We start from the raw sequence: 11765 nt of genomic DNA on the forward strand, positions 1-11765 counted from the left end.
AAAAAGCCACAGTCAACAGTGTAGGTTAGCAAATATATTTAAATATAATATTTATCTTCATTTTAGCACAATGACAAAATGGCAATATTACATTTGACTTGAAGTCATGACAACAAGCAGCAATTTCACGCTCGGCGGAATAAAACACTGTCGGAAAAACAATTCGGAATGACTTCCCCAAAACGGCTGGAATGGCATCATGCAAACTCCAGAAGCGGGCACTCCTTCCGTTTGACGCGCGACCCACGCAAGTCACCGTTCGGGAAGTAAAAGGTCTCGTCACAGCACTGCCAGTTAGTCAAACATCAGGGCACGCACGCACAAACAACAATATATTGGCTTGAAATAAATTAATCGTCATCAAATGAACACAGTGGTTTATATTCAAAATACATATTTACATATTCAAGAAAATGAAAAACCAAACAGTCTTTAAGCATAAATGACTTCACCAAATATTCACCTCTCTGTTTTGTTTTTGTTTCCTAACTTGATATGTACTTGAGATGGAAATCAATATAGGACATCATTTGTCATTGATATGTTGTTCTGTTTATGTGCCTCATTGACGTCTGGCTCACAGTTACCATGCCGACCGAGCGGGAAGCTGCGGCGGGTGGGATGTGGGGGTTTGTTGCAGGTGTTTTTGGTGGAAGCTTGCGCGCCACAAAAATGCAAAAAGGCTGCGCACACTTGGACCAAGAACGTACAAGCGACAAAAGAGGAAATCGGCCGCTCACAAATGTTACAGTCACAAACGCACACTTTTCAAAAGGAAGGAACAAAAGTAGTAGCGACAACTTTGACATTCTGTCCTTGCCTCACATGTGCAAGCAAGCTGGAACCCAAAACCAGAGGCCACAGGTTGTCCACTCAGTGGAGGAGTCCTGGCCGGGAAAAGTGCAGTTTGAAAAGTTCCTACTCACGACAGGGTAGACATTGACCTTCCACTTGATAACCATGCGACAAAAAAGATGCAGCGCGTGTGACTAGTGCAGTTGCCAGTCTCCAAAGTCAATTTACAATGAAAAAAAACAAAACAAAAAACCTACAATTCTGATGCACAAATTAAGCTTTAATGCTAAAGAGTTGTTGCCGGATGGAAAAGGTCAAAGGTGAGACTGAAAAAGTTAAAAATGTGATCAGAAGATATTCTGAATGAGCGGAACATTTTGACGCTTACATTTTTAATTGTTTCTTCTGAAAATGTGGACTGCTTAACAAATCTCCCTCATGGCTTCCTAAAACGTTTTCAGAATTGAAAAGAGACTTTGTGGACATTTCCAACTGCGAGGAGTGCCAACGACAAGACGCTTAGCGGCTAAAACGACGACGACAAGAGGAGGTCGTTCCACAACCAAAAGGTGTTTTAAATGGCAAGGTGGGGTGGGGGGCGGGGTGCAGGTAGAGGGCGGGGCACACACTGTCAGTTGAGGCGTTCAATTCTCGAGACATACAAAATTAGTGCACGAAAGGGAGTTTGCGCCACTCCTGATGGACATAAACTAACAAGGCGGGAAAGAAACAAAAAGAAAACATCGAAACACGGGGCAAAAGCATCACACTCGCAACCCAATCCATGACAGGAGAGTACAAATATGTTGTCAGTTTCGTTAAGTGTGTGCATGCGTGTGTGCGTGTAAGGGCCTTGCGTTAGCTGGCAGGTCGCCGGGAGTGGTGACATGCCGCCGGCTTCACGCCTTTTTAGGGGGCGGAGCCAACTTGATGATCTCGTCTTCAGATGGCTGGCGGATGATGTCTGCAATGGCAGGAAGGGGACACAATGTCATTTTTGCTTTCATTTTATTATTGTAATTATTTGATTCCATCCATCCATCCATCCATCCATCCATCCATCCATCCATCCATCCATCCATCCATCCATCCATCCATCCATCCATCCATCCACGGAGCAAAGCACGCAAGTAAGAATGCATGCAACCTTTGTACTTCTTGGCCGAGGGGATGCGTGTGAGCTTGGTGTCGATCTCATCGTCCTCGTCGATTTTGAGCACGGTAGTGCGATACTCGATCACGCGGGTCAGGAGGTCGGGACGCCGCGAGATCTCAAAGATGTGCTCCATGTACGACAAGTTGTCTGCGGAGAGACGGCGACACCGGATGAGTGCCTGCGTGTGCATGCGTGTGCTGGCGCCCATGTGTGCGATTGCGTCACCGTGGGCTAGCTTGTCGTTCTTCTCCAGGTAGCTGAACCACTCCTTGCTGGACGTGATGGCGTTGCTGTGCTCCTCGGGGATGTCCTCTTTGCAAGCCGACTTGAGCTGCTCCAGGTCCTCGTTGGTGATGTTGTCCGAGAGGTCGCTGAGCAGAGAGCTGTACTCGGCCATCTTCCGAGCCACACAATGCAAGCAACCGCAATTTGGATCTGTGGTGGGCAAAGTTATGAAACAAACTTCGGTCACGATATTTAAGAAAAAAAGAAAGAAAACTAACATGAATCTTCTAAAACCCGTGATTGCGTCTCACTCTGTTTTTGCGCAGATTTCGACGCACTCAAACACGGACAGGCAAACCTAAATGGCGGTTGCTGTTGCTTTGCTCCGTTGGAGGTCGCCAAATCTTTGGGGACACTCAATCAGACTTCAAGTCAGCATCGGGGACAAGTGGCAAGTAAATCTGCCTCACGCTTTTGAGGTTGGGTGGTCAAATCTTGACTCTGGCCTCTACCCACATTGTGAAAACCAGTGGCAGAGCTAAAGGGGGGGGGGGGGCACAGGGGGCACACTGCCCCCCTCCTGATATATTTTTAGACCCCACAGGTGCCAGGCCAAATAAGTGACTTTTGGGTACTTCCCAATTTTTCCTGGAATTTTTTTCTACATTTTCACCAGTTGCCCGTAGGTTAAAATAAAGCTCAGATGTTCTAATTTCGGACAGGTTTAGCATCAACGCTGACTATTGTAGCATCCAATGCGGCTTTTGTGCACTTTGGAGAACAAGAAGACAACAATGGACAGAGCCGCTTCTTTGAGGGACAAACCTCCCCCCTCCTCCCTGCCCTCCCATCACACACACACACACACACACACACACACACACCAACATGACTTGACAAAATGAGTGACATACTCCTGCCATGATGTTATAGAATGAAAGTAGTGCAAGAAGAAATGAAATATACAGAAATGTTTCTCCAAATTACCTACCCAACTCACCCAGAGCCCCCCCCCCCTTGCTCCCTCTGGGATGAGCGTGACACGGCGAGAAGCGACAGTGTGCGCCTCACATTCCCGTTCGCACAAACACGCCTTTGTCTTACTCGGTGTGTGTGCGAGATTGCGCGACCACATGCACTGGCAGTTAATGAAGCGTGTTCAAGCACAAATTAAAGACTCTTTTTTAACATTTTCAGTCATTTGACTGAACTACTTTACCCATCGCTGAAAACAACTTAACATGCTCGATAAGAGACAGAAGGCGTCAAATGAAAGTTGATGTGATGTCACTGATGTAGTTACAGTATGTATTGCCTTACAATGGAGACTGTTACCTAGCAACAGCCAGGGCAGAGGTCCCCCCCCACCCCCTTCCATTCCCCCCTCACCAAATAAAAGTGCACTCTTGGCTTCGGTGGTCGCCATGGCAACTGAATCAGAGGCTGAGAAATTCAAAAGCCCTGACTGTTTGGAATCATTTACTCCCTTATCGCTCACAACGGGATTTCTACTGTTCTCTAAAGACAGTCGATGAGCAAGATAATTCCTAAATTGATCATCTTTGAAGTGACTGAGTAGGGAATGAGAGAATGATTCTGACTGCAGCGACTGGAAACAAATATAGATGCCAAATAGGTGCCTTGAGGTGCAAGTGACCCAGTTTTGCGAGATACGAGAAACGATGTAACTCTGCCTGCTTAGCTAACTCTATTTGTTTAGCTCCATGCTAGCAAACATGGGAATGGCATTTACATGCTCACATTTAGCATCAAGAGGTGTGCTTTTAAAACACATTAAACAACAACCATTTGAACACAAATGATGAGGCAACACATTTAGACAGATGCTCAAACAACATTCACAGGCATATATTCTTTATCTGCTGTGAAAAATAAAACTTATTACAGCACCTTTCTGAGTAAAAATTGTAGCAGGCAATCTAAGAAGCTCTGCGTAATAATTTGGAGGTCAGCTTTAAATCATAATGCACAAACTATTTAATGCTTTGGATTCTACTTTGTAACGTTATTATGGTATGATTTAATAAAGTATACTGTTATGGCATTACAAAACACATTTTTTGGGAGGGGGGGTGAACAAATGAATGCCATTCCTATTCATTTCAATGGGCAAAGATGATTTGGGATACAAACGAGATCACGGAACAGATGATATCAAGGCACCACTGTAAATCAATGAAATGCTTCCCAACACAGGCCAATATTTTGTCAAAGTCTGTGTCAGCGGTGGCTGCCATGTCGCTGGGCGAAGCGCTCGCTAATCCGCGTGGAAGAATGTAGGCCAGCGGCCCACTTGCCGTTGAGCAGAAAAGAAGATTTGCACACATCTGTGCGTCCGTATGCAAGCGCGCTTCGCTTGGCCTTCTCATTGGTGCCAGATAAACACTCCATTTCGTGTCTCTGCTGCAACATCGTCAGCCGACGCCATGGCAACAACACCCAAGCGTGGCCCAATGGCCTTTTCTTGACTTTCATTTCGCCAGGCTGCCAAGGCGACCTATTTCTTATTATTATTGTTTTTCCACAAAACAATGTAATGGAGCACTTCTTATCACTGGTTTTATTGTTTTTGTACCTTGAAGAGTAAATGGCAAAAGTTGGTTTAATTGAGCGACTATGACGCGACATTTTTGGTTGACAGCAGGTGGCAAAATGGCCGCCCCCCGAGACAGCTGGATTTTGGTGCTTCGCTTATATCCAACAACCACAAAATTAATCAGAATACTGTGTTTAGACATTTTTGCAAACCGATTTTTGATTTGATTCTTTAACACCGTTGAAATCCTTCTAGTCTTGTTTAGTATCAAGAGCAATTACGAAAACAAAAGCGAGAAAACAAAACTTCTTTCCACTGTCAATTGCTTTTTTATTTTTAAACAAACTGTATCAATTAATTACTTTGATAGTCATTTGAATTTGGGTGCTGTATTGGCGAGTGCGCTTTTTTTTTTTTTACACATATGTTTCTCTCATTGTAGTCTGAGCTCCAGCACATGGTGTCAGCAGGGAGTGTGAGTGTGTGTGTCTACACACACACGTGCGCGCACACACACACACACACGCACGCACACACAGACACACACACACACGCGCGCAGATTGCGGGTGCACGCAGATGTGTCCCGCATGCACATAGCGGAGGCATTTGTTAATCTAAACTTGCTTGGAGCCAGATGGCCAAGAAAGAAGGAAAGAAAAGAGGGCAAGGATCCGAACGGCCGACTTCCTGACGGCACGACGCGCTTCCTGGCGCAGTGTCTGGGAAAAGGAAGACTAGAGCATGAAAAAGTGTAGCAAATCCGCCCTTCCTCCTCATCTTTCCGCCCACCCTCGGGCACAGAGAGAATGTTTTCATAGACGTGCACGCACGCATGGGAAAGCTCGCATGGAGGACTTTTCCAGACTCTGACCCAAATGCACTTTTTCATCCCATGAGCTTCATGCGCTCGCGTGTGACTTCATTTACTTATTTGGAATCCATTTTCCACATTCATCTGGTCAAAACTGAATTTTGGGACGCCTTCAGAGCTGAGAGCGGCTCAGGATGAGGCCGGCGCGTCGAGAGCTGAGCAAAGGTGCCTTTATTTCCAAGCGGGTGAACCCTGGGTGAGGGGGAGGAGCCTAAAGGGCAGCGTGACAAGGCAGACAAAGACGGCGTGCAGTCACGCAAGCGCCGTCACACCTAATTGATTAATCCGTTCAAATTCCGCCTCCCTGCCGTTAAGACGGCGGGCGGGCTCGCGGGAAGCGCCACCTGACGAGGCACAACATGACAACACACTGCTCATGTGACAGCATACATTTTCGTTAAAGTTGGCGCAGCGCTACTTTTATCATAACTTCAACCGTCACTTCGACGTAGTTCCTTGACAAAATGGCGTCAAAACACTATTTCATCCAAATGAAACCCCTCAATTCACTTTAACATCCAGTCGCTGCTTGACACACGTACATGTCATTATAAGATGGAAACAAGTCACTACTTTTGTCTAAATGAAACTTGAGTAGCCACAAGATGGCTAAGCGGGAGAGTCGTGTGACCTCATCGCAGCTTGTGAGCATCTGAGGCTGATGACATCATAAACGTGCAACAACAGCCGACGCGCGTCAACGTCTGTGAGGTGGATGCTTCATTATCCTGGAAGCTTTGGAGCGGATAAAAATATCACAGTGCCACTGGGAGGAGGAAGAGGAAGAGGCGGTGTGCTGATTAAACCAGGGTGGAAGCGTCCATCACCCCCCCCCCATCCCCACCCCGACCGACTCCTGCGAGAGAGCACGCATCAGTGGTTTTGTTTTTCTTTTCTATGGAGACAGTAAAGGGGGAAAAACACGCCAGGAGTCGACGCCAGAGGAAAAAATATCCTCCATTTCCTGCTTCATCATCATCCTCATTTTCATCATGCTAAATCATGGCTGGGCAAACCTTTGTGCTAAACAGCTTTGTTTGCAGCATGACAGGAAAGCCAGAGAAGGAAGCTAGCGTGTCTATGTGTGTGTGTGTTTCATGACAATTGTGGCACACAAGGGACAATGTGAGGAAGTTTTTGTGTAGGCCAGTCACTCTGGATGACATCCAACAGGAAGATGGACGGAAAAGAGGGTCAAACACAAACCACATCAGCATGATGCATTCAAGTGTCTGTGGAAAATGTGGGAAAAACAAGAGGCACATGGTCATCAGACATTCCGTAGGTGCCCGAAGGCATACCCCGGCACACAGGAAGTAAAGCACAGGCCTGTGTTAACAATGCCCATCACGCATGCTTTCACAGGGTTCTTGAACGCACCGCGGAGGCCACCAGGGCTGCTTTCTCGTGAGGGATGTTGAACGCTTTCCCACCTCTGTTGGGTTTAGGGTTAGGGGCTACACCACAAACTTCACAACAATACACTCGAGCAAGCCAAAAAACAAGACGCGGACAACCTAAAGTCGAGCAAAGAAAGGTTGAGTTGTGTTATTCCCAAGGATGCATCAATCCCTGAAAAGCTGACTCACACATGCACGCATACGCACGCACACGTCTCTCTCACACACACACACACACACGCACACGATGTAATTTGGGCCGGTGGGACACTTGGGGACAGTAAAACCACAAAGGGAAAGTAGTTCCTAATGAAGCGTTTAATGACTTTCTGTGTTTGGACTTGCCGACTCATACCCTGTGGTAACATTTGGGTGCGTCCCCCAAAAAACATCAGCTGATCTTTCTGAGTGCCACACACAGGAAGTCCTTAATGGCAGTGATATAAAGGCAGTAAACACAGCATGGATGCCAAGCCACAATGCAGCTGCTGGCGATCGGGGGCCGAGCACTGCTGGGAATCGTGAAAATACATGAGTAACTGTACCCTCGTGTCTGTAGATGCTGGAGATGATGGCAAAGCACTACTTTTCTCTAAATGTCGGACTCGCTTCAACAAGATGTCACAAGTGGTTTGAAAGCACTATTTTTGTTCAAGTGAAAATCCTCAAGTTGCTTTTATATAGTTGCGTAACGTGGGAATATGCCGTAGGATGGCGCCAAAATAACACCATTATTGCTTTGGAATGAGCACAATTACAGCGAATAGGTGAAATCGCGAATATGCGGTACGATGTGGTTTTACCATGATGCTTTGAAAGACCTCTTGGGAGTGGGAGAACTGGACATTTATGACAAGAAGAAAAAGAGTAAGAGGAGGAGGTAGTCACGGATACGTAAAGGCATGCCAGCTGCCTCCAGCTTTATGTTTTGGAACAAATATAAAACACACTCACATACTGACCTTGCGCGGAGCCAGGCGTTGCAGCGAGGAAGCTCAGACGTCGTGAGGGATTTGATCGCGGCGTGGAGCTTGAATCGGAGCCGGAAATGGGTCAGACGATTGACAGAGTGGTAAAAAAAAAAAAGAAAAAAAAAAGCCAAAAGTCCACTTCCTCGATGTCTCGGTGATGCGAAGAGGAGCCAAACGAAGAGCACAAGAGCCAGTGGGTCCTCGGCGTGGGAACTGAGGCCGTGACGTGAACGCGCAGGCACCGAGCGAGCCGAGGATGGTCGTGACTGCTCTCCGCGAACAAGGAGCCTGAAACCGGCGAGCGAGCGTGAAAACGCCTTTCTCTCTCTCTCTGTCTCTCTCTCTCTCTCGAGCTCTCTCTCTGGCTTTCTCTCTCTCGCGCGCAATCTGTCTCACTCTCTCACTCAGAGATTGTCTCCAAGCGACAGTGGCTCACTGGAATGAAGCGGACGTTTCAGTTGTCTTTTGCAACAGGCTTATAAAACTCAGCTGAGGGAGCTTGACCCCGAGACGTGTGAGCTGACAGGTGATCAAGAGAACCACTTCACCATCATTCCAACATTTCATTAAAAAAAAAGAAAAACTTGTAAAAAGAAGACAAAAGAGAGTAGGAGCTCTCTTACTTCTTTTTTCCGATTCCATGGTTTTTAGTCACACAAGCACACGGACACTCATCCACACATTTTTCAAAGCTGATGTCACCAGATTCTTCCGGCCTGCAAATCCCTTCTGCTGCTCTGCTTTCCTTCCATCCAAATCCAAAACGTGTAACCGGAGAAGTTTGTGCAATTGGCTGTGTGATGCGACAAGACTTTCATTCCAGATACTGCTCATGTGCAATTTCAAATCGTTTCTTTTTCAAAGTACCATGACCTGAATTTATTTTTACTTTTCTTTACTGCTTAAATGTAGATTTTGAGATCTGTTTACTGTCACTTTTGCTAGCATGTCATATCTAAGGTTTTTATTTCTTTTCTAAGACACTTTGTGACCTTCTAGTGAATTAGTCTTCTGTTGCCAGGTCCGCCACCCAAGGCGTGCGCCGTTAGGAGAGGCCAAATGCTGGCCAGATCAGAGTTTCTTTTGGTTCCCAGACAAGCAAAGAGGAGGCGATCGTTTCAGAGCGGCTGACTTTGACGGCAAAAAGGAAGTGAGGAGAAGCAGGAAGTGAGACAAAGCTGCCAAGGCTGAAACCAAGTCAATGAAAAATGCCGAGTCTTGGCAGGAGGCCTTCTTACATTTGTGAAAATGACCAAGAGGAAGTGGACCCTTGGATTGCTTCCATGACAACAGTGCTGCTTAAACCATTCACTCATCCATCATCTCGTTTCAGGCCTCCACGGACAAAGCGATGGGCCGTGACTGCCGTGGGTGCCCAGCGAACATGTCGAAACGTTCGCCTGCATGGCAGTCATGGAGCAGATAAGACAACTCGACGGTTTTAGACAAAAAGGGTGCATTGATGCAAGACAACTGGCAAGCAAATCCCTGGTGCTGCGTTAACATCTCAATAGTTCTCTGTATAAACGTCCCCTCTCCAGTTTAGACCCTGTGACCTTGCCTCGCTCTGCATATCTGTTGCACAGATTGCGATACACACACACAAACACACACACACACACACACACACACACACACACACACACACTTAGCATCCTACATGCACCAACTGTTTGCAGGCTGACACTTGATGAGTGAGGTTTGCGGTTACTAGGCAACCTCTCATCCTCCACTCATCCTCCAGCTGTCATGTTGACACATTTCGAGACCAAAAAGGTTCACGTTCACACGCAATGATGCACAAATTCCTTTCCTAATGCCGCCCAATGTCGGTCATGCAATTAATTTCATATTGCGAGAGCGCCGGCAGGCAGGTGAGAGATTTGCGGGCTAGGTTTTTGCAGAAACAAAAGGTAAACAAAGTATGAAGTGTTGGCAAGTAGGAGGAGGAGGTGGAGGAGGTGTTTTGCAGCCTGCAAGATAGCACCAAAAAAAAAAAAAAAAGATTCACACTTGTTTCTGAACAATTTTTGACCGGATGATGTCACTCTTTGGCTCCACTCTTGCCAATTCCTTTTCAGGAGATGTTGCTTGCAGTCTAAAGGCTAAATCGGCTTACGAGCGATCATTTGGCCGATTTTATGCTTTGACTGTAATCTCACTTTCACTTGAAATTTACAAGCAAATCAGAAATCACAGACAATCACACATTCAATATTTTAAACAAGCAAATTTCATTGCCATACCACTTGAATGCTTACATCTTATGTAAGATCCTTATTGACGTGCAAACAACCCTTTAAGCGATCGATATTTGAACACAAATGGTGGAGCAATACATGTAGACAATATTATATTGAATAGATAATATTCTTTCTCATGTAGAAAAACGACTCATATTTCAGCAAATTTGTGAGTATTAGTTTATTTTTTCTTCTGGTTTGTGTCTGCATGACTGCATTACACAGTACTGCCTCCTGGTGGTTCACGCCAAAAGGAGCAGCGCACATAAGGATAACCACAATTTGGTTAAATTGACTGTTTAGCTCAGCAAAAAGTATTTGAAATTTAGTTGGTCACAACTTGCAATGTTACAGCATAGTATTAGTTTTTTGATTTTCATTCAGTTGCCATGTGATCCCCACCCACCCCCCAAAAAATCAAAACTAACGAAATTCATGGTTAAGTGCCTTTAAAAAAATGTCTGAAAAGTTGTTCAGTTTCGCACTCCTCGCTGAAGTGGCATCTCTGCTTGGGGCTCATTAACACCCAGACCTGGATGTGTCAGCGTGTTCTAAAGCCCCACAGAGTTCCGCCACCATCTCTCAACACACATCGCATCGGTATCAATGTTAAAACGTCTTTTGGCGCTCTGTCGCCGTGGCAACAGTGCCTCAACCGTCATGGCTTTGACAGGAAGAGGAGGGGGGGAAAGAGGAACGCGTGTGCGCGCCCGCCATAAGAGGGCGCTGTTGACCTCAATGCTTCATCATCGAGAACTCATTGAATCCTTTTAACCGAGTGAACCTAACCCACCCTCCTTCAACACAATTAAATACAACTCAAAGCACACAACAGACTGTAGATTAGCTGGAGCGGTTAATATTTATCCAAGAACATGGCAAAAATAGATTTCAAAAAGATACATCATACTCACCACAGTATATTGATTGTCTCGCTTGTTTTGCTGTGATCAGAGGGCAGCTGGCAAAGGTCAAAGGGTCAGCTCCATGGGCCTGGAAGGAGGAATTTGAAATGTGTTTAGTTAAGGGAACAATCCCATTGGCAGCGTAGTTTAGAAGCCCTGGATTGCGCTACTGATTGCAATTAGACTGCCGTGCAACAAACACTTTGAGTTGTTTTTTTTTTACCCGCCTCGGAGTGAGACCAAAATTCATATCATGTGCAATGAAGCAATTTTCACACGCAGACGTAGACGGTGAGCCGTATTGCAATTACTCAGCAAAGTCCAAATTTATACTGAAGGCCAACTTTAGCGTAAGTTACGCACGGCTGTTTGCTTTGTTTGTTTTGTGTTGCGAGCTGGGCTTCAAGTTCCGAGCTAGATTTAGAAATGATGCTTCTCAAGAGAATGACTTCATTGGCAGTTTGGAACATTTTTCAGCAGGTTGTGAATCATTGGCGTTTTTTGGCTGGGGCTCGGGCCCTGATTTCCTCCGAGTTGACGCTGCTGCCTTCTGTCCATGAATGATGTCTCATCCACAGCGTTGTCCAGCAGAAGTTTTATTTTTAGTGGGACTCTGGCAGCCCGGTCGAGCTTAATAAGG

At 46.0% G+C, this 11765-nt stretch overlaps 1 protein-coding gene across 2 annotated transcripts; it reads right to left on the reverse strand.

Moving 5' to 3' along the window:
• Nucleotides 1–19: 19 nt before the first annotated feature.
• On the reverse strand, nucleotides 20–8337 carry pea15 (proliferation and apoptosis adaptor protein 15). 2 transcript variants are annotated; one of them, XM_088389932.1, is made up of 4 exons: nucleotides 7969–8337; nucleotides 2177–2386; nucleotides 1943–2098; nucleotides 20–1759 (listed from the first exon to the last, which is right to left on the reverse strand). In XM_088389932.1, exons 2-4 carry the CDS (start codon nucleotides 2346–2348, stop codon nucleotides 1695–1697), a joined length of 393 nt encoding a protein of 130 aa, XP_088246058.1. In that variant the 5' UTR covers nucleotides 2349–2386; nucleotides 7969–8337; the 3' UTR covers nucleotides 20–1694. The 2 variants fall into 2 exon arrangements, with proteins under 2 accessions (XP_088246058.1, XP_088246066.1); XM_088389940.1 differs by having other exon boundaries at nucleotides 7961–8336.
• Between the last annotated feature and the right edge of the window lie 3428 nt (nucleotides 8338–11765).

This window comes from Syngnathus floridae, chromosome 1 (assembly GCF_059516105.1).
Source record: "Syngnathus floridae isolate MCC-2025c chromosome 1, RoL_Sflo_1.0, whole genome shotgun sequence".
Lineage (NCBI taxonomy): Eukaryota > Metazoa > Chordata > Actinopteri > Syngnathiformes > Syngnathidae > Syngnathus > Syngnathus floridae.

Excerpts from the sequence above, each read along its gene's own strand:
- pea15 (XM_088389932.1), bottom strand. The coding sequence starts at position 2,348 with ATGGCCGAGTACAGCTCTCTGCTCAGCGACCTCTCGGACAACATCACC. Across the intron at positions 2,099-2,176 it reads GAACGACAAGCTAGCCCACG|ACAACTTGTCGTACATGGAG; the intron begins GTGACGCAATCG and ends GTCTCTCCGCAG. Across the intron at positions 1,760-1,942 it reads CTCGGCCAAGAAGTACAAAG|ACATCATCCGCCAGCCATCT; the intron begins GTTGCATGCATT and ends CTGCCATTGCAG.